General features: G+C 37.4%; 1 protein-coding gene across 5 annotated transcripts in view; it reads left to right on the top strand.

The window, feature by feature from the left end:
• The window catches only part of BICRAL (BICRA like chromatin remodeling complex associated protein), a 46746-nt gene extending 25019 nt beyond the window's left edge, over positions 1 to 21727 (top strand). For 3 of the 5 annotated variants that reach the window (XM_050709622.1, XM_035557880.2, XM_050709623.1), the window contains exons 2-12: positions 1669 to 1717; positions 4493 to 4541; positions 4624 to 4692; positions 8922 to 10622; positions 12148 to 12247; positions 13520 to 13617; positions 15407 to 15468; positions 15619 to 15764; positions 15929 to 16023; positions 17401 to 17503; positions 17923 to 21727. In XM_050709622.1, the coding sequence (XP_050565579.1) occupies positions 1669 to 1717; positions 4493 to 4541; positions 4624 to 4692; positions 8922 to 10622; positions 12148 to 12247; positions 13520 to 13617; positions 15407 to 15468; positions 15619 to 15764; positions 15929 to 16023; positions 17401 to 17503; positions 17923 to 18722 (3272 nt within the window). In that variant the 3' untranslated portion in view covers positions 18723 to 21727. The remainder of the gene's footprint in view (positions 1 to 1668; positions 1718 to 4492; positions 4542 to 4623; positions 4693 to 8921; positions 10623 to 12147; positions 12248 to 13519; positions 13618 to 15406; positions 15469 to 15618; positions 15765 to 15928; positions 16024 to 17400; positions 17504 to 17922) is intronic. The other 2 variants (XM_035557896.2, XM_050709624.1) reach the window with 1 other exon arrangement.
• Positions 21728 to 21927: the final 200 nt, after the last annotated feature.

The following is a 21927-nucleotide window of genomic DNA, read 5'->3' as shown; positions in this document are numbered from 1 at the left end:
ATCAGTTTTTGTGTCCTCCCAGAGAGGTGGTACTGAGGCACCCTTACAGCGGTGGATTCTCTGCTTCTGCTGCAGCCTTTCAATAAGGATGAGGATTCGCAGTGTAGGGGATAGGGTATTCTCTGCTAGTATAAAGTATAAACCAGGTTCAAAATCAGTGAAGTGTGGGAAGAGATTACAGAATCTCGGGACGGTTGATGTGGGAAAGGAGCTCTGGAGGTGGCCTCATCCAGTGGGTGCCCTGTTCATACGCATTGGGAAGATCTCCCCCCGGCCTCCTGTTCTGCTGGCCGAATGGTCCTGGTGTGCTCGGCCTCCTGTGTGGCAGGTCCCTTCATCAGCTCCATCATTAGGGATGTTGTAGGGGAGGGAGCCCACAGAACGATTCGTGTGGAGCTGCTCAGGGACAGTAAGTTTGTGTTTTGCCAGAAGCAAGAGATGGAGCACAATGAATTAAAGCCAAACTATAGTAGTAAATTTGGGTGTTAAGTTTGATGGCAGACTTTCAAGGGGAGCTGAGGAAAAACTGAACATGGAATGCGCAGGGATCAGTTTGATTTGATTACACAATATCGTGAGAATGAGGTTGGATAACTGAATGGAGGCTGGGGTACAAAGAGGTTTAGGGAATGCTCACAGCGGTTGATAATTGAACTGGTGGATTAGGTGGGATCTCACAGAGAATAAGGGAGGGTAAAGAGGTTCTGAGAGTTACTGGCAGGGAAAAGGGAGAAGATGTTACAGTCAGATGAAATTGCGAGAGTTATGGTAAATGGGAAAACCAGGGTCATGCAAACAGAAGCTTCAAAGGAACAGCAGTCAGAGGAAAAAGCGAGGGAACATCCTTGGTACAGCCAGTACCAGACTGAGCGAGCCGTGAGCCCGAGAGCTGGCGGCTGTGATACTGCGAGGCTAAAAATCCTCTGCGCCCAATGGATGCTTGCATTGTTTTAGGAATCCAAACGAATTTCCCACCTGTTTTTCAAAGGATTGTCAGAACTCTCCACTATTAATCACACATTTATTTAAGTACACTTCTGAGTATTGAGTAGACACCGAAGTTGCATATATTGTGGCTAGCAATAGCTAAGAAGGGCATTCTAAATACATGGTGTTCTTTTTAATGCCTTGCTGTTTGTTAGTTGTAGTTTTGTCTCTAGCCTATGAAAGCACTGTTATGATACTGACCAAATCTGTTTATCTTTTTGGCTGGTTAAAGCCAACAATTTGTAACTGTCTTTGTAGGCTCTGTAGCGGTCATATATATCCTCGCTGGGAATAGCTGGGAAGAAATTCCCGTAGAAGGATTTAAGTGGGAGTCTTGAGATAGTATTCGGAGTTGATTTTTACTTTTTTAAGTCATGGGTGTTCTGTTTAATCAGTTTGGTTAATCATTTGTCTTTCTCCAATTTAAAGTTGAAAGATAAGGTACTGCATGGGGTTTTGTAGATCCTTATGTGTGACAATGTGATTTTGAGATAAATGTTACAAATTTGTATGGACCTCTGTAGAAGGTGCATGTATATTTAAGAGCTTACCAGTAGTAATCACCTGACTCCCGTGAATTGTTAGATAAAAATAATTGAGATATTCTAAAATGGTTTTATTGTTAAAAGCAATCTTTTGTCTGATGTGTGTCAAATATCTCCCTCCTCTGTTTTGTTTCAGTTGTCATGGATGATGATGATGATGAATCCTGTCTCCTTGATCTTATTGGGTAAGTTTTCCCTATGCAATTCTTTCAGAAAAGTTGCGAAAAATCATTTTACAAAATTATCTTCCAGGAAGTGATTCTTTTCCGGTATTCTAGGTGCCTTGCAAATGAAATGAGTAGCTATGATGTGTTGAAATGATAAAAAAAACAAAACAAAACAAAAAAAACCTGTGCTTCCCTTTGTGCAGAGATATGTGTTTAACACAGCCTTCAGTCGCAGTTCATGCTAGAGGCCACTCCGCTTGTTGGCATCCTCCTCAAGAGCAGCTAAGGATTGGGTGGAAGCTGGAGTTTCTTTTCAGCTAGTGATAATACCAGGTCATTGCACAAGCGCATTGGTAGGAGTGTTGTTACAAAGTTCATTGCAAAGAATTACTTTTTGGATTAAAAAAAAAAAGCTTTTTGAGCAGTGGAACTAGAAATTTTGTTAACAGTATGCTTGTATTTTAAATAGAAAAGTAAACTCGATTCTTTTCTCAACAAATATCTAACTTCTGCTAATAGCATGTATACATAAAAAGAAGCTAGAATTGCTACCTAGCACTGTTAAGTATTCACAACAAACAAGTATTTATTAATATTTTGCTCAAAGATGCTTGATTTTAATAAAATTGGGGACTTTTTCTTCATTACTTCTATCACAGATTTGTTTGCAGGTTGATCATGTATTCCCTGTGGGAACCTCATAAAACAATAATTAAGTTAAGTGCAACACAAGCAAGATTTTTGTGGATTGTTTATGTGACATTACCTTTATTTTTTCTTTTTGCCTAGCTTTAATGTCAGGTATTTAAGAACAGACAATACCCTGTAATACATTAAAAAAAAAAAAGATGGAACTTGAACATCTCATACGTGGTACTTTGTTCAAACTCTGTCAGAAATTAGTATGGTATCAGTCATGTAGCAGCTATTACAAGATCATTTCAACTTCATACAAAAGATTTTTTTACTCTCCTAAATGTAGTAAATAAATCGGCCTTTTGTGTTTCATGTGCACTCAAAACGTCTGGTAAAACCAATGAGAGCTTTAACTTCAGAAAAGACAAAATACTATTGGAGTGGCTGTTATAATTTAGGGGTTACTCTGTAGATGCTATGGCAAAAGTGTTGCCAGTAATGGCTCACACTTCCATTCCATGTGGTATACTATGCTACTGATTGTAGCTGTAAAAAAACGAAAGCACATCCTGCCTGGAACATAAGGATGATAATTGGCTGCATTGGACAATTAAATGCTGCCTTGTGAGTGTGAATCATGAGGATCCCGTACAACTTTACACGTGGTCCAGAAAATGAAGTGCTCTCTATCCAGATAAGTGTTTGAGAAATTACAGTGTTCTTCCTGCTGCTCACAGCAATTAGTGCCCTAAGCAGCTAGAAGAATGGAAGGCAACATTTTTTTCCCATCAGTTCCTTGATATTTCATAAGTGCCTTCTACAATTCCTCAGTTACGAAAGGCAATATTTAAGGTGATGAAGTGTTCTTCAATTTTAATTGCATTTTTCATGACTTGGCCAGTGAGTGTAATTAGTATTAAATGGCGTGATCATGTATCAATAAAACTCGTGTGATAGACCTCATGATCTCGTATAGTGATCTTTCTCCTTAATTCTTGAAATTCAGTGCATCTCCTATGAAAATAATATTTTCAGTTGGCAGTATTTGTAACCGCTTGTATGTTGTAAATGTAATTGTACCATGAAGTCCCTGATGAGCAATACCTGTTTAACATGTGTTTAGTAATCACATGAATGATTTTTTTTCCCCAAATAAAACAAAAGAGTATACATGTGTTTGTGCTTTCAGAGGACTAGTTAACCTGAAAGATTAACTTGTTCCCACTTTATTTTCTAGGATGATCAAGAGAGGTGTTTTGAATTAATACTTTTTTACATGAGAATCTCTGCTTCCCAAAAATGTTTTATTATTACTTCTTAATCAATAAAGATATTTAAAAAAAAAAAGAATCCATGTCATTTTGCTGTTTATGCTAATGGACATGCTGGGGGATGCTGTATAATTGTTAAATTAAAGTAATCCCATGTAATGCAATTAATTTTTTATAAGGTCCATATGTGCAGTTATGTTAAAGTATTTTTAATTTATTTGAATTTCCAATGCTCCTTCTGTCAGACCACATTTGAAATCTGAGTTCTATTCAGTGATAGTGTTAAATTCATGAAGTGCACTGAAATTGTATTTCAGTAACGAGTTATTTGTATGGTTGATTTCGCTTGGAAAAGGTGCAGCTTTTTTCTCCAAGTGAAGACACTGTTACTCTGTCAAAAACAAGTGTTTTTTGTTAATAGGGTGTCAGAAAACATTGTAAAGGATTCAAGTTTATAAACTTCCTATTGACTTAGATGTTAGCTGAACAGGCATTGTAGTTGATCCCAGTAGAATAGATGGTACCTCTTCTAGTTCTCATGTTATTTGGTCATGGTATTTTCCTTAGGTTTTGTATTATGCGTTGTGATATACTGAATTGTAAGAGAATGAGAGTAGTACCCTCATAAAGGGAGGTAGAGTGCAACCAAGATTTTGTGATGTACAGGGTTTATCGCTTGAAATGCCTTTGTGCAATGACAGTAGATGTGATCAGCATCTGCAAATCATGCTGATAAAGACACACAGATCTTCAGATGGTGTAAACTCAGCTTTTCACAGGAGTCAGCAGAACCTGATTTATGTGAATTAGAGTATCTGTCTCAGTTAAATTAGCCTCATTAGCTCAGTTGCCTAAAAGTGGTAACTTTTTTTCTTTTTTTCTTAAGGGACCCACAGGCACTGAATTATTTTCTACATGGACCTAGTAGTAAATCTGTAAGTAGTATTCCTGTGTACTAGACATACATAACCTTAATTGTTTGTATTATTTCTAAACATGATTTTTGTCTGTTACCAGAGCAATGAAGACTTGACGAATGCCGAATATTCTGTAGCCAACTCAAATTCAATTTTTGCCAACTCCAATGTAAGTGGTCAGGAGAGAAATCGTGTTTTTATTGAAACTGCATGCTTCTTTTACAGCTTTATTTGGCTTTTATATAATCAAATAAAGGAGATTTGGTCTTTGACCTTTTCCATTTGAAAATTTTGAGTGCTAGCATAAAATCACCTTGTGCTGTTTAAGTATTTTTATTAGGTTTTCAGCGGTGATTTAACCAGAATACTTATAGCAGTACTGGGCTGTTTTTCACAAATATGCAAAAAAACACCTTGCTGAGCCATGAAAATATTCTCCAGTGTAATTCTGTTCAGCGAACAAGACTTGTAAGTTTAGTGACTGTAGATGTAGTAGTGCTCAAATGTAGACCTTCAAGTTAGTCACTCATACATTTCCTGTGTATTGTGGAGTATTTTTTTCTTACTTCTATGTAGAATCTGAGCTAGCAATTTTAACTAAGTTTTTTTTGTTGTTGCTGTTCTTTAGGCTGAATAGCTAGCTGGGGATGTTTTCTTCCTGTCACTTCAGTGTTAGAGAAGGCACTTGAAATTCATTAGGTGTTGTAAATAGTCTTCAGTGTTCTTTCTTTATGAGGAGTATTGCAGCACCAGACTGAGTTTTACCCATTGAGGTTGTGGACTTGCAATCCTTGGAGAGACAGCCAAGGCTGATCTGATCAAGTGCTGGCAACAGACTTGGTTTAAGTACGGTCAGACTAGATGACTTGTGGAGATGTCTTCTGTCCCACATTTCTGTCTCTTTTTTTTTTTTGAATTTAAATATATGTATGATGTCTTCATCCCAGAATTCAGTTATTTCAGTATATACAGTTGGGTTTCCTTGGTAATTGTCTATTGTAGTGTTGTCTTGACTCTGCATGTTTGTCCCATGTTCCTAGCAAATAATGTGGGTATACTGTAGATGTGTAGGACCCTTAAATAATTGGCATAAATGACTCCTGAAAACTGGTTCATAGGGAACCAGTGACTTTTGTCTGGCTACAATATTAGGATGCGATGTGTTTGCCCTGTCTTTCCCCTTTCATTATCGTTATTAAATATTGTAGGAGAAACATAAATTGGGTGACAGTTCTTTCTCCACAAAGCTTATAGGCTGAAAGATCAAAACATGACAGCTAAGCTTGTTGAGATAGTTGTGGGGGAAGTGGGGTACCTAGTAGGGTGTGCCCAATTTTCTGCTGATCACTAACAGTGGTGTCAACATGGTATGAGTCTAGCCGTTATCAGACAGCAGTTTCCTACATGCAGCACGGCAGAGGTGAGTTTTGAGGACACATACTAAAAAAATATCGGGCTCTGGGGGAAAAAGGATGACATACGCATTTGCTGTTGCCTTAGCCTGGTTGTTCTTTGTAGACGTTCTTCTGATAGGCATGAGGAAGTGGTCAGGGGTTTATTTCTGGTGTGCTTCCAGAGTGTGAGCTTTTAGAGTAATTTTGAGAGGAAATAAGTACTGAGAAAGATGGATTTTTTGGGTAGGGAATAGCAGTTGTGAGAAATGAAAACATTAGGTGAATGCCAAAAGAGCTTTCTGATGTAGGAGATTGGGGGTGACAGGTAATCTAGAAGACAGTTGATAAGAGGAGCAGGGTTTTCTAGTGTCTGTCTCTAGGGTGGGTTACTGTTTTTTTTTTTTGTTGTTGTTTTTGTTTTTTTAGCTCTCCAGATCATGTTCCCTTTGTGCTCTGCTCTTGTACTTTTGTGTCTTTGTAATGAATACCAATGCCTTCTCTTCTCTTCCTTCTTCCCTTGGGTAGAAGCCCTGTGCTGACTTGCATGAAGAATGACTTGATTGCGAAGATAGATGTTTACAGCGCATTGTGAAGGGACAAAGTATCTAAAACAGAAATCCCAGTGGTGGATGGTTTCACAGGCTCTGCTTATAAATTAAGACACCTGAAAAGTTGGAGGCTTCTGACCTTTTTGTCATCAAAATTCTTGCAGATTCTGAAAGTTCCACTTTTGTATATATTCAAAATTGCTACCATGACGTAGGATTGACTGTCTTGGTGCCCATCTCATGCCTTTCAGTGGCAGAGTTTACAAATTCATTGTCAAGGGGTTCAGTGCCTCAGCTGGTAAGCCTTCTCAGCCACCGTATACCACAAACAAGGTGAAGTTTGTGGTGACTAAAGGGAGAGAAGGCAGTGTCTTCTTTTATTTCCTCCCTTCCCCTCTGAGTTGGATGATTACAGAACACCTCTGCTGATTCCAGGTTTGTTTCCTTGGGCTGTCATAAAGTCTCTGTTACATCTCTCATGAGAGAGTTCCCTAGCTATTGCCCTATTTCCTGGGCTGTATTCAATGACTTCTTCCACCTTTCTACTGTGGTATAGCAGAACAGTTTCAGAGACCAGATATATTCACAGAGCCAGAGAGAATAAGCGTCTTGGTGGTGCAGATTCATGAAGTTGCAGAGGCGCTAATTTCTCCTTGAAATTAGTGTGGTGTTCTGTGTGGCTTTTCTTACGAATCTGGGCAACAGTGATTCAGATGTTAAGTTGGAAGACACTAGTTTCCAGCTCATGCATGTAAAATTGTTTTTGAATGTTAAACAGTCCTGGGAGCAGGCAGTGAACCTCAGGATTTTCCATTCCAGAGAGGGAGTTTCAAGCTGTTAATCTTGATTACATATAATATTATTATTTATTATTACTATTGCTATTGTAATTATTACTAGCAGTAGTTGTATTGTTAGTTCTGACTGGAACAGCATTAACTGGAAGCCTCTAAATTATACAGTCTTGAAAGATTTCACGTTGGTTGCTCTCATTGGAGACAAATTACAGATGCAGTAAGGATTTCTCCCCAGGAACGTGAGAGTCTTGAATTCTAGTAGAGCCTTATTTAGTGATTCGTTTTTGCTCTGCCTGATGGTAGCTAGGTACATTCAAGGACCTAATTTGTAATTTCAGGTGTTCATGAGGTGTAGACATCAAGACATTTAAGTACCAATTTAATTCCTTTTGTTAATACATATATGTATATAATTGATGTTTATATATTTAAAATATTATATTGAGTTCTAAGAACAATCAATATTGTAAAACGTGACTGAAGTTTTGTAAACTACACAGGATGATTCAGAAGCAGACTGGGGTAAAATTCTAGATTAAGGATGCTTGGGGAGCTGTAGTTAGGGTGGGGACATTACTGCATGTGATAATTACAGCTTGCAGTGCCTTCACCTGTTTATACGAGGTGAAAACAAATGTCTATGACCTTCAGGTAGTGAAGGCTCAGAATATGAATGTGACTGATATTTTCATGCCCACATGTTGCAGTCCTGGCCAAAGAAGAAATTGTGTGTTGTTTTTTGAATAGTTGAAACAGGATCTTGGAATTTAGAAAGGCATACTCAATCTAACTTAGAAGTATTGCAATTTTCTAATCCCATTTAAATTTGTCATTCCTACCCTCTTTTAGAAACCTGACATTTGTGTTGCTTAGAGATTCTAGGCATAGTTTTGTTTCAGGAAAATCTGACAGTAGGCCAAAATAAAATATTTTCTTCTCACAGTATTTATAGATGTAGCTTTGAAGGCTTTTTCTTTCAATGTGCTACTTAATATTTGCTGTAGTGTCAATGCTAATAGCTTCTCTGTAATCTTTGTGATAAAATAAAGCCAAGTCTGTAGCGCTGTTTTTCTTAGTCCTTTATTTCTAAAATTATTCTAAACAAAGAATTAACGTAGTTCCTTAATTTTTTGGACTGGCCACTAATTTGCATTGTGCAACTGTAGTATGACAGTATTCTGGAGATGGAGCTAAGTCTGCAAAAGAGCACATTTCTCCTGTCTCTTCCCCTGCTCCTGCTGTTGCTACTGAAACCTTGCCCTAAGCTGGGTTACAGTGGAGGTCTTCTCACTCCTTTCTTTTATCCTTTTGTCCACACTGTGCTCAGCTTGAGGAAGGGAAGAGGGTTCTTCAAGAGCATGTGTCACATCCTCTTGAAACAGCGCAGCTGCAGAGCTGAGAGTGGTGGAATTGGGAGGTTGGAGAAGCGAAAGGAGAGTAGTGTCTCCAGCAGTCTGTTATGAGGGCATGAGCGGGATGTCAGTGATGCACACGTTTGTGCTGGCCTGCTGTATGGGATGAACCTCCCCTTATACACATGCTAGGCAAAGAAGATAATTTTGTAACAAAAGTTTGTTTGCATGAAAAAGCTTAATGGGGAAACAATTTAGAGCTGGTAATTTCTGAAAATGATTTATCTATTATTGCTTTACATTTCAGAACACTGATCCTAAGTCATCTGTAAAAGGTGTAAGCAGTCAACTTGGAGAGGGGCCTAGTGATGGACTGCAGCTGTCCAGTAGCCTTCAGTTTCTTGAAGATGAACTTGTATCTTCTCCTTTACCTGATCTTAGTGAGGATCAACCTTTTGATATTCTTCAGAAGTCCTTGCAGGAGGCCAATATTACCGAACAGACTTTGGCAGAAGAGGCATATTTGGATGCCAGCGTAGGTTCTAGCCAACAGTTTGCACAAGCTCAGCTTCATCCTTCTTCATCAGCATCCTTTACTCAGGCTTCTAATGTTTCTAATTACTCAGGTCAGACGTTGCAACCTATAGGAGTTACTCAAGTGGTACAGCAACCTGTTGGAGCATCTTTTGCAAGCAATACAGTCGGTGTGCAACATGGCTTTATGCAACATGTCGGAATTAGTGTTCCCAGCCAGCATTTGTCTAATAGCAACCAGATTAGTGGTTCTGGGCAGATACAGCTAATTGGTTCGTTTAGTAATCAACCTTCCATGATGACCATTAATAACCTTGATGGATCTCAGATAATACTGAAAGGCAATGGTCAGCAAACACCTGCAAACATGAGCAGTAGCCTCTTGGTTCATAGACAAACTCCAAATGGTAACTCACTGTTTGGTAACTCAAATTCAAGTCCAGTAGCACAACCTGTAACAGTCCCATTTAACAGCACAAATTTTCAGACATCTGTACCTGTCCATAATATCATCATTCAAAGAGGTTTAGCACCAAACTCTAACAAAGTACCCATTAATATCCAACCAAAGCCTATCCAGATGGGTCAGCAAACTGCTTACAATGTGAATAACTTGGGAATACAGCAGCATCATGTACAGCAAGGGATTCCGTTTGCCTCCGCAAACTCACCTCAGAGTTCAGTAGTTGGTCCGCATATGTCTGTTAATATTGTTAATCAGCAAAACACAAGAAAATCAGTTACACCTCAGACAGTTAGCAATGCTGGAGGTAGTATTGTTATCCATTCCCCCATGGGACAGCCTCACGCACCTCAAAACCAGTTTCTCATACCTACGAGTTTGTCCGTTAATTCCAATTCAGTTCATCACGTCCAGGCCATAAATGGACAGCTTCTTCAGACTCAGCCTTCCCAGCTGGTTCCTAGCCAAGTGTCTGCTGAGCATGTAATGCTCAACAGGAACTCCACAAACATGCTGAGAGCCAACCAGTCGTATTCCGGGCAGATGCTGAATAATCAGAACACAGCTGTTCAGCTTGTTTCTGGCCAGACCTTCACAGCTCCTGGAAACCAAGTGATAGTGAACCACGGAAGTTCACAAATTGTTGGTGGACAGGTGCCACTGCAGCAGGCGTCGCCAACGGTGTTGCATTTGTCACCCAGTCAAGCAAATGTTTCTCAAGGTAGATCGAGTTTTACTACGATGTCACCTGGGCAGTCTACAGTCTCAAACATGTCGGCTTCCAATCGATTCGCTGCTGTAAGTTCTTCTGGTTCGGTACATCCTAGCCTGGGACCATCGGTTCAGTCTGTGGCGTCAGGGGGAAACTTCACTGGAGATCAGCTCACGCAGAACAGAACTCAAGTTCCCGTCAGCGCATCGCATCGTCTTCCAGCATCCTCTTCCAAATCTAACAGCACCTTTAGTCACACGTCAGTTGGAGTAACGCAGCAACAGTTCGCCTTTGGTCAGGTATGAAAGCTGCTTCAGGGTGCGGCCAAAGAAATGCTCCTAAACTGTGCTAAAATCCGGTTAACAAAGTGGTAATGTTATACGGAAAACATTAATTTTGGTAGGGTATATTGTTACAAATACTGTGGAACTGCTGAAAATCACTGTAACCTGTATGCATCATTTCACTCAGTATTTTCTAAAGTTTTTCACAGAGCGAATGACTGTTGGTTTCATTAATTCCGAAGTTTTCTTTGGTGATTTGTACTGATAATTTCTAAACTGCTTAGCACTGATGTATTTCTGTTCCCATTTAAAGGAATGGACACTCTGAGGTTATACAACTCTGGGCTCTCCCGAAAATCTAGCTATAGAGACAGATGTTAAAGTCTTGGGTACATTCTTAGCACCTACAAGTCTTTTGACCTCACTAAGAATTACGTATGCATTTTCAAGGTTTGGCTGGTGCAAATTTGAGATCAGAAGTTTTCTTGGGAAGAAGAGTTCTGTTAAATATTAATTAAACAAAGTCTGAATGTGCTTTTGGGATGAGGTCTTTTTTGTCCAGTTCATGCAGTTGCAGAATATATTCAATTTAAATTTGTCGGCTTTCATAAATAACTTCCTCACATTGTCAATATTTAACTCAATGACATGTGACGTCATTAACAACAAGCTATTATCCCTCCCTGGCATTTTTTCCCCATTTTCTTTTTCCTTGGTCATTCTAAAATACTGATAATTGTCTCAGAATGCGATTGTACCAAATATCTGTTTTTTTTCTTTTTCCCAAAGATCTAATGCATTTGTCAACTGAGACCAAAATAGGCAAGGATATAAAGCAGCTTTACTGAGAAAATAAAGGCAAACATGTTGTAGGACCAATTTTTTTTAGTCTTTGCCAGTACCGCTACCACAAGTTGTAAAGTTTTGTTTGCAGATGAGTGAGTAGAGGCCTGCATAACATTCTCTTCATATTTATAGGATATGTGTTGAGGTCAGTGAACTTCAGCAGTTTCAGAAGCATAGTATTTCTTACTGCTGTAAATGATAAATTTATTTTTCTGCTATAACTTCAGAGCCAGAAATGGCAAAATGATTTTAACTATAGAGAACAGGTTCTACTGTTTATCAGAATCTTTTTAGTTTGTGCCTACATTTTAAATGTTATATGGTATCGTAAACAGTGTATCACTTAGTCGCTAAGCATTGCAGAGTTTGTTCCACTGACTCTTTGTATTTTGTTGAGAAAGTTCAGTCACCTTTTGCAGTTTTGAGACTCAAAAGCTGAGCTGTCTGAGGGCCACTTTTAGTTTGAACCATGGTAAATCATGGGTCTTTTAGAATGTAACCTGTGCACGTTTGTACTGTTTGTGGAGTTTCTGTTCCTCTCTGATTAACTTTATTAGATTCTTGAGCTTACATTGAGAAGTTGAGATGGCTGAGGCTTCACCAGTTGCAGGTTTGAGGTGGAAGAAGGATGTGTAGATTGGATGTGTAGATCTGACTGTAGATTTTGTTTTTGTTTTTAATGTATGTGGCACAGAAAAAAGCTATGAACCAGACATCACCAGTTTCTGCATCGAAGACGCAGGATAATTTGAGACAGCCTCAGCTAACAAGTCTTCTGAGCAACACACTATCAGGTCAACTAAGGTCTTTTTAAAATCATTTTCTCATTTTTTCCAGCAACAAAATTAAGTGGTTCTTCACAGTGTTAGGCTTTCATTGATGGCTCGTGCTGGTAGAGTCCTAAAGATTATCAGAATTTTGTTTTTTAGTTGCACACTTAAGTTTTTCAGTATTGAATGTGTGCTATTATTTTTCCCAGCCACGGCACTGATTTTCTAGAGTGAAAAGTTGAATCTGTACTATAAGAAATTTCTGTTTTCCTCTATAAAATCCCAAACTGTACCTTCTTTTATTTTTCTTCCTTTTTTTTTTTTCTTTTCCAACTTGGAAAAGTAGAGGTAGGTCACTTTGAAAATACGGACATCAGCTACAAAATTCTCTGACAGTTCTATAGCTTCTCTTGCAATGGCTGCTTCAGGTCCAGGGGAAATAAAAATAGTAATTACAACTTTATGTGCAGGCTGCTATCACTTGGTTTGTTTTTGAATAAGTCTGTTACTTTCAGTTAGAATAGATAATTTTTTGTTTATGGCAAAATACTAGGCTTTTTCAGTAGCATCATGCTATTAAAAAAGCCAAATCCAATGCCAGATTATAATACGTTCGAAGCAAACAGAAAAATGCAGTAACCTTAATATCTTTGTTTGTTAGTAACCCTTTTGAATAAGGTCCCATAATCTACTCGCTTTTTATTATTATTATTATTTTTTTGTTCTGTGCTGATATGCAAGCTGTCCAGGCGTTCTTTCCAATCAGCACAATATATTTTTGGAAAAAAAATAATTGTGTTGGTTGTAATGTGTGTGGGGGGGTAAGATGCTGTTTGCATTCCTATGTAAGACAATTGGAGGAAGTCTGACCAGCTATAATTTAGAAATTTTTTGTGAAGTTAGAAGAACTTATGCTGTTTAAGTACTTGCAAGAGCTTTACAATATTTAGGTTTATATCCTTCAGGGAAGGTTAGTATAGAAAAGTTTGATAAAATACACTGTGTGATTTTTTTCAGTAAATTTTTGGGCCCCTATACTTATAGTACTTGAATTTCTTCTTACCACTGCAGTGGTAGGAGGTGCTTATATCTAAGGCTTTTTGTACTTTGCAGTACAGAATATCAGTCCTTTTACATCTTTATGTGTTGGTTTCTCTGCAGGGTAGTTACACTAGTGTTTTTAAGCATATGAGGCATCTTTCACCTAAAAGCTCAAGTAAAATGATCAGGACAGGTACATGAAATTGTTCTGTTCTTGCTTAGGATGACAGAGTCTTTTTAACATATTCTTTATAGGACAGGACTCTGGAGGAAAAGTCATACAGCAGTCTCTAGGAACAGCACAGCCACAAGAAAAAGGAATAGGAGCATCTTCAGTTCAGCAGAGTATACAGGTAGAAAATACTTCCATTTATATGCTTCCCTTTATCCCTTTAAACTTCAGTGAAGTTAAAGACGCTTCAACTCCATACCGATAATCTAGTATTCCTTGCAGGTTGTTTTACAATGCAGGAAGGCACTCAAGCTTGTTAAATTTTACCTTGACACAATAAAATTGAATATTTTGCCAGTTGATATTATGAATGCTGTTCTGAGATTTACTCAGTAAGTGGAGTCTGACTCTGGGGCGCCCTGACGATAATTTCGTATGACATCACAGTTCTTCATTTAGCTGGACATGACTTAGACCTACTGGCATCCTTACTTCTTACAAACTCTGCTATTCTGTAGCTGGCTGGGAGGGGATGGTTTGTGAGAAGTAGCAGAAAAATTCCATCTGGCCTTTTTTTGATTCTTTACTGCATTGTCTTCTTTCCCCAGTGTTTTTTTTTTTTTTTCCACCAAAAGTTTTCCTATATATGGCAACTATGTAGAAAAAATTAACGCTGCTTCCCAGGTTTGGGGCTGGAAGGAGAGACCAGCTTTTTTAGAGGTGGAATACAAGTACTTTTGGAGGAAGGACACAGTTGTTACATTCATGGACTTGAGTAGCTGAGGGCAAGAGGTGAGGGTCTGAAGTAGGCTAGAAAGTTTGGGCTTAGTTGTGGATGGAGCTGAACTGCAAAGTCACAGAAGAAAACAAGGGAGGATTTGATTTAGAATTTTTGTTCCTTGAAGTAAGTCTTTCAATGTAGTATGACATACACGCTTTTCCATGTCTTACTGACTGATGTACAAGTAGAGCAGAAGATGCATAACTCAATTATGAGTTCAGCTTGGTTTTGTAATTATTGGTCAGATGTACTTTTTCACGTGGTGGTGAATACTTTTTATGCTCTGAAGCTAGAGCCTTTTCGACAAGCAAGTACCATTGCACTGTGCCTGCCTCATGCCACTCCTACTTTGTTAAGAAGGATGCACTGCACCACATCCTCTTTGGTTCCTTCTAATCATGTTGTAGTTCAAAAGAACTTTCACCCAATCTGTTTTTAAATCAGAAGTAACTTTTTCTCTGTGGCTGCTTTTGTTAGGCTAGTTGACTAGTGTCTTGCAAAAAAAAAATTGTATTAAATAAAGGTTGTTTCAGAATGGCTTCTTGGGGAGAATATGTAGATTGCAGCGATGCCTGTCATACAGTAGGGACATGAGCCTCTACCACCTCAGAAAACATCACATCTTAGGGCAGTGTTCCACTGCAAAACCTTGTGGCTTCATAAATGTGCAAGGAGATGACTACATGGATCTATCTGATAGGTATATCTGCACCATTGACACTGAAACAATTTCTGGGACTGCTTTCGCCTCCCTCCCAAACACTGTGGCTTTAGAAAATGTACATATGGAACCATAGCCTACTTCCTTGACAGATACTCTGATCCATTCAAATCAGGCAAGATGATGACAGCTGAGAAATGCAGACAGTTCTTGAGAACATACGTATTTTCAAAAGCTTTTAGTTGTACCTTTTCACCCGCTAAATTTGATAACAAACCTCTTTTCTAGTGAAGCATGTAGGTGCACCACAGTGGAATTTGCCTGCAAACTTTACATTTGTGAGGTAGTAGAAGTGACTTGTATAGTTCACTGAAAAAGTGCCCTATGAAAACATGACATGGTTAAGTGTTTATACTTGGTGATTGTACTTACTATTGTTGAAATACTTATTTGGCAGAAATAAATGTTGAAACTTAGGCTTTAGAAAGGAGGGCATATACTGTAATTTGTCTTTTATTTTGTACCTAGGTGGATGGTCATTTAGTTGGACAGAAAAGGCCTGCTGCTAAACAGTTAACTAAAGGAGCTTTGTAAGTCATTTTCTTCTTTTTTGATTTTATTGCAGATATTTTCTCTAACTTTCATCTCTTTAATTTTTGATAGTGTATAAACTTTTATTTGTGCTAATTATATGTGCTTGAGTATATGCTAATTATAGATATCATTAATTTTCGTTGTAGTATTCTACAACAATTACAGAAGGATCAGGTGAATGCTGTGACGCCAGATAAAAGTCAGTTCAGATCATTAAATGATGCAGTTCAGAGACTCCTTTCATATCATGTGTGCCAAGGAACGCTGCCAACAGATGAAGACTTAAGAAAAGGTAATTTCCTTTAAAATTGGCAATAAGGTTTTAATGAATGTACTGAGAGAATTCTTCATGTAATTTAGAGCAGTAAGGGAAGGAACATTTCAAAGTTTGTGCAGTTTATTAAACCTTCTGGTTACTGAAGAACAGTATTTGAAAGTATACTCTTGTCTTTCTAGTGGACAGTGAATTTGAATCTGTAGCTACACAGCTTCTGAAGAGGACACAAGCTATGCTGAACAAATACAGATGTTTACTTATAGAAGATGCAATGGTAAGGTGTATAATGCAGATACGATAATGTTTATAGGATATGATTCAGTTTGTAAAAAATACAGGAAGGTGAGAGCTAGCATTAAAATTAATTTTGTTGATATTATTTATCCCTATTTTTACATACTGTCTAAGCAAGGGTGCTGTTATATACACGTCTCATAGACGTTGGAGACACATCAACAAAGTATAAGCTAGTATACACCTCAACAAAACCCTTTGCTCTTGCTCTGACGAGGCTGTGGTAGTCAGGTGATATATGTATGTCTCTGCAAGAGATAATGCCTGAAAGAATGTTGTAAAGCTCCATTCAAAGGCCTCCAGACATATTATAATTGCAGCCAGATTTATTATAATTTAGGAAATTGTTAGTTCTCCTTAGAAGCTAGGTGGAGTCTGACATTTTCATCATAAATGCTTCCAATTTAAATGCTTTCACAGTCCCAGGTGTGAAGTGAAAAAACTTAGAGTTACTTTAAGAATGTATTGTACAAGGATCGGGGAATCTCATTGTGGCTTCCAACATGCTAGTTTTTGAGTCTGGAAAAGTACAGAATTTAGGTATAAAAGACATTTAAATCACTCTAGTTTAGGAACAGGAATGTATAGTAGAACAGGAATTCTTAGTAAAAATGTTGCAATTAGCATGGTTTTAGAATCTGGCAGTCTCATTAAAAAGATAGTAACCATCATATATTTGGAAGTAATTGCAGATGCAAAGGGGGAGATAGAGGTGAAAATCTGTTCTTTTAGCATCTGGTATGTTGCATGGTGTATCTCATTCACTCATTTTGGAATGAAGTTATTTGAAAGAGTGTTCAGGTTTGGAACTAGTTTACCCATGTTGTGACTTAGTAGTCAGTGAACTTTTCTTCTGTGATGGATGGGGCTACTGGCTTGCCGGTGTGGTCAGCAAAATGCAACAGCACCAGCTAGTTGAAGGTACTAGTACTGCTGGGAGAGAAGTGCAGATACGAGATGATAGGGTGGTCCCAATTGCAAGATTTTTGCTGTTTTTCCCTCTGAAAGAGAACGTTGCTGCACACGATGTAAAAAAAAAATTGTGGTGTCCAGTGGTAAATACATTCAGTTGTGAAAAGTTGTAATTCTTCTGACAGGAATAGCAATTCTCTGTTTTCAAATCTTTAACAAATTAAATATACCATAAAATGTGAATAATAATTTATGGTTGAGTTTCATTAGCCCTTGGCAGCCATGGTCAAGGTTGTTGAAGATGCCGTGGAATTGTGAATGTTCTCCACAAATACATAATGAAAGTCATTCTTTTTCTTTGAGTAGTAACTAAGCTATTAGTGTTTCGATTTAGTACAGACATATGAGTTACTTCAGAGATGGTTGTTTTTTCCTTTTCCCGCAGCGGATAAATCCATCTGCAGAAATGGTTATGATAGATAGGATGTTTAACCAGGAGGAAAGGGCATCTCTGTCCCGAGAGAAGCGTCTTGCACTAGTGGATCCTGGTAAGTGATGGTTGTCTTCTGAATCTTACAAAAGCAGCATAAGCATGGGTTGTTTAAAAATATCTCTGGCCCCACTGAGGCACTGATTGCTAGCCTATTTTAAAAGATATCCAGAGGAAGTATGATATGGCAGTTTAGATTGAAATACTCATCTTCCTGATACCACATTTGGATATTTAGAATGCTTGGAAGTGCCTTTAATGTGGTTTTACAGTGCCTGTTACATGCATATAATGCTGGTAAATTTGGTCATAATCTCCTGCCCTAAAGCATTAGTGCAGCAGAACACTTAAGCATTTCTTAAAGACATGAATCTCTAGGCTGTGGATGTTACTTGAATTTCAATACTAAGGAAAAGATGGAACATGTTCTTTTGGTATATAGGTAGTTAATGTAAAATGTTGCTACTTAATTTTCAGATGGTTATCAGGCCGATTTTTGTTGTTCTGCCAAACAATTTGATAAAACAGCTGATGAAGCACAGACCAGCAAAAGTGACCATCAGTCTAGCAAAACATTATCTTCTCGAAGTCAGACTACCAAAACCCAAGCCAGAGACCGACCAAAATCCAGCTCAGCAGAGTCCACAAATCACAGTAAACTTCCTCTAGTGCCTAACAACATTTTGACACCACAAGAAGGAACAGCTTCTACTAAAAAATTGGAGAGCCTCACTAAAGCTTTAAGGTTTGAGAAAGCTAATTGTTCTGAGAGCCAGTACAAGGCCCTTTCTGAAGAAAAGATGGCTGGTAAAGACCTTAACAAGTCCACTGAGAATTCTTCGAGTTCTGAAGACTTGTCAAAAACTGTATCAAGAGGCAGTCATGGAACACATAATAAAATATCGAGGAACACAGTTCAGTCTTTCTCAAAGGTAACATGTAATAATTCCCTCAAAGACAAAACTCTGAGGAGCCCTCCAAAGAATGAGGTTTTACATCCTGATAACATGAAGGGCTCTGGTGAACCCCAGCAAGACTTACTGCTGAGTAAGAGTTTAGAAACAACATTTAAAAACATCTTGGAACTTAAAAAAGCTGGGAGACCGCCACAAAATGAGGCATCGAGTAGTGGCTCTGTTGACTTAGAATTTCCTAATTTTTCACCTATTGCTTCACAGGAAAACTGCCTGGAAAAGTTTATTCCAGACCACAGCGAAGGTGTTGTAGAAACTGACTCTATTTTAGAAGCAGCTGTAAATAGTATCTTAGAGTGTTAATAGTTACAGTACCATGGACAAGTGATGTTTCTCTTAGCAGAAGCAAATGTGAATGACACCACAAGTACAGCCTGACATACGTTTAAGGTTAACCTTTCTAAACTAGATTCTGTTCTGTGTTTGAGAGCAATACTCATTGTGGTTACAGTGAGATATTCAAGTAAAGTTAATCCTTGTTAGAATGCAGTCTGTTAGGGCCTTACTATTTCAAGTATTATTATGATAGTGCTTTTGATAATTGTGCAGTACTGCAACATAACAAGGTTGCAGGTCGTTAGGCCCTATGTAACATGGTAATATACTGACAATCACAGTCATTTGAAAGGATATATTTATTAAGAAAATGTTTTTAAAAAGTGATGGAAGCAACAATTCTCCCCTACCCTCCTTTTCCACAAATCATCAGATTTTTGAGTTGTTCTGGAAACCCACTGTACCTCTATTCAGAAGTGATAATTTGCTTTGTTAAGGAACCTGTGTTTTAGGATTCTTAAGTCGGAAGGATGTCATCAGTGTGTTTACAAGGCTTCATAATTTAAACTTAAAGTGCTTTTCTATTGCTTTCTGAGCAGAAACTAGTACTCGATATATTTGTAGTGGGTAAGTTTAGTCTGTGGGATGATATTATATGATCTTAGTCACAGTGGCATGATATGAAGTAATAAATGCTTGACTAAGGAAGGTAGAATGGAAGCCAATGAATGGCAAAGTGTACAGGATGAGGCCATGATAGAGCCATGAATTTATATATATAATACATATATATGTTAACTCTTGAGGAAGAGATTTTGCATTTTATAATTGGATGTAGTCAGCCTTGAGTCTTTCTGAAGTGGTATAAATGTTTTTTTTTATTTGTTGTTTTTTCTTTTTTTTTGTTGCTGTTTTTTTTAAGACCAAGTGTCAAAAGCACTTTTATTTGAGAACTGTTATGATATTTGTAGCTTATATTTTAAGAGGACATTAGCCTTACTCTGATGAAATTTAAAGGCCAGTGTTTATTTTTGTTTTTTTGCTTTTTTCTGTCAGAGAATGTTAAAATCATCCACTGTAGCAGTCATAATTATCAAGATATGTACAGACCAAAGTCGATCAGCAATCCCATTGTTAAAACATATCTAAAAGTGTGTAATTATTAACTCCTATTGTAGAGCCAAGTGAAACCATTGCATGGTTTGTATTTGGCTCACTGTCATGTTAATAAGATAGAACCTTATTATTTTATTTATTTATTTTAATCTATGCCATCTTTCCTTTTGCTGCCTGTGCTGCTTTTTCTGAGTTTACTTTGGTCATAAGTGCTTTTGTGCACATAAGTACGCTGACATTAGTCACGTGCATGTAGTACATATGTCTGCTCAGGAGGATATAGCTTTTGTGATTTCTAAGGTATGCTTATATTCTCCCCCAGACCTTCCCCACAATTTCTTAGAGAAATTACCAGCCATTCTTCAGACTTACTGATTGCAGTTTTCATAATCTAGAGGCTCATCGTGACAAACTGTGGTTGTCAGTTAGATTGCCAGGAAAGAAAACAAAAGGTAGAGTTTTGCTATCATGTAACTCAGTGCATCTGAATAGTGCAAAAGAAAGCAGAATTAGATCCTTGCGACAGTAGATCACAGTGCAACTCAGTATTGAGCTACAGTCCACTGTCTGACCACTAAAGGAAACCAAATCTAGAAAGCAACATGAGAAAGATGAACTTGTTTAAAATTCATTTTCCCTTCAAAGTGAATAGAAATACTGTTTTTTGTATGTTACTAATTGCCATTTAAAAAAAAAATTGTGCCAATTTTAAAGTACATGTTTGTAAAATCCCAACATTCCCAAGTGTTGTAGAAGATATTCAAAGTAGTAAGTATTGCCAGTTTTAAATTTTTAGTTAGGTGTCCATAGAATAGACTCTCAGGCAGTTAGTTGTTTTCTTATTGGCAAAACTGACAATATAGTCTTCACCTATTGCCTTTTTAGATTTAATAATATGCTTATGGCTGTGTATCATGATGCGTTTGTGTTATGATTTTTGGAAATTGAACCATTCTAAACTATCTGGGAAGGAAAACAGTAAGTTACACAGCTGTATGTTAACTAGTTAATTTTTTCTTTTATAGGAAAAAAAAAGTTGCACATTCATGGATTCACTTGATTTTTGTACCACCTCAAAATGGGTACAGCATCTGTACAGCAAATACATAGTTGACGTATCAGGCTATGTGTCTTCTATTGGATCTTATTTGGGGATGGGGGACAATGGATATAAAAAGTGACAAATTACAAAAAAAGTAATCACTGTTGATTTGGTCAGACACATTTCTCTGAACTACTTGCGAAAGGAACCCTGTGAACAGTCCTAGCAAGATAAATGTTGAATTGTTCATGTTCTGTTGTTTACTCCTTTGAATTCAATTCTAAAGGAATTCTGGTACGTGGTGAAGCAGTAAATGAAAGAATTGTATTTTTTGTTGTGTTTGAAAGAAAAAAGTATAAATTAATCATATGGAATCAAATCCAGCAAAGTATTGTGAATGTGCATGATTTTAGACATGTTTTCATTATTTTGCTGGATCAGCATTGTGATTTCAATGTTATTTAATACTGCCTAATATTAAAACAAATTTTGAACTGGCAATTAAGAAAAATATGTTCATTTTGAAGATTTTAGTATAATTTATCTGTTAGATTAGGGAGGCCTTACAGACTGACTTCACTTAAAGAGGATGTGTCACTTATTGTCAGTGTGGTATGGACTTTATTTGCTTAAATACCTTCATTTGTAAAGTATGTCTCACTTGAAATTGCTTTGTATACATTTTGTAAAAATATTTATAAAATGTTTTGTAAAAAAAAAAAAGTATAACAAATTGCAGTTTATTTTGTTATGTTGGATAAATACTGTTAAAAGACACAAGTCAGTAAATATATTGTTAATCCATGGATAGGAAATGTTTAGTTGGAGATTACAAATTGAAACAACCATTGCAATACAGCCAAAGATTTGGGAAAAATGTGCATCTGTGATTGTCTTGATTTACCCAAGTTGAATATTTACATTACCAAAAGAGGGTTGTTCTCAAATTTAAGTAACGTGTTTGCAAAATGTTCCTACTCCTGTGCTTTTTTTTTTTTTTTTAAATTCAGATGTATTATAAAATATTTAATAGGCCAACTTCCAGTACTCTTTATGGAACTTCTGAGCATTTAA

Source organism: Cygnus atratus, chromosome 3, assembly GCF_013377495.2.
Source record: "Cygnus atratus isolate AKBS03 ecotype Queensland, Australia chromosome 3, CAtr_DNAZoo_HiC_assembly, whole genome shotgun sequence".
NCBI classification, from domain to species: domain Eukaryota; kingdom Metazoa; phylum Chordata; class Aves; order Anseriformes; family Anatidae; genus Cygnus; species Cygnus atratus.
This window is presented reverse-complemented; position numbering and strand designations above follow the sequence as displayed.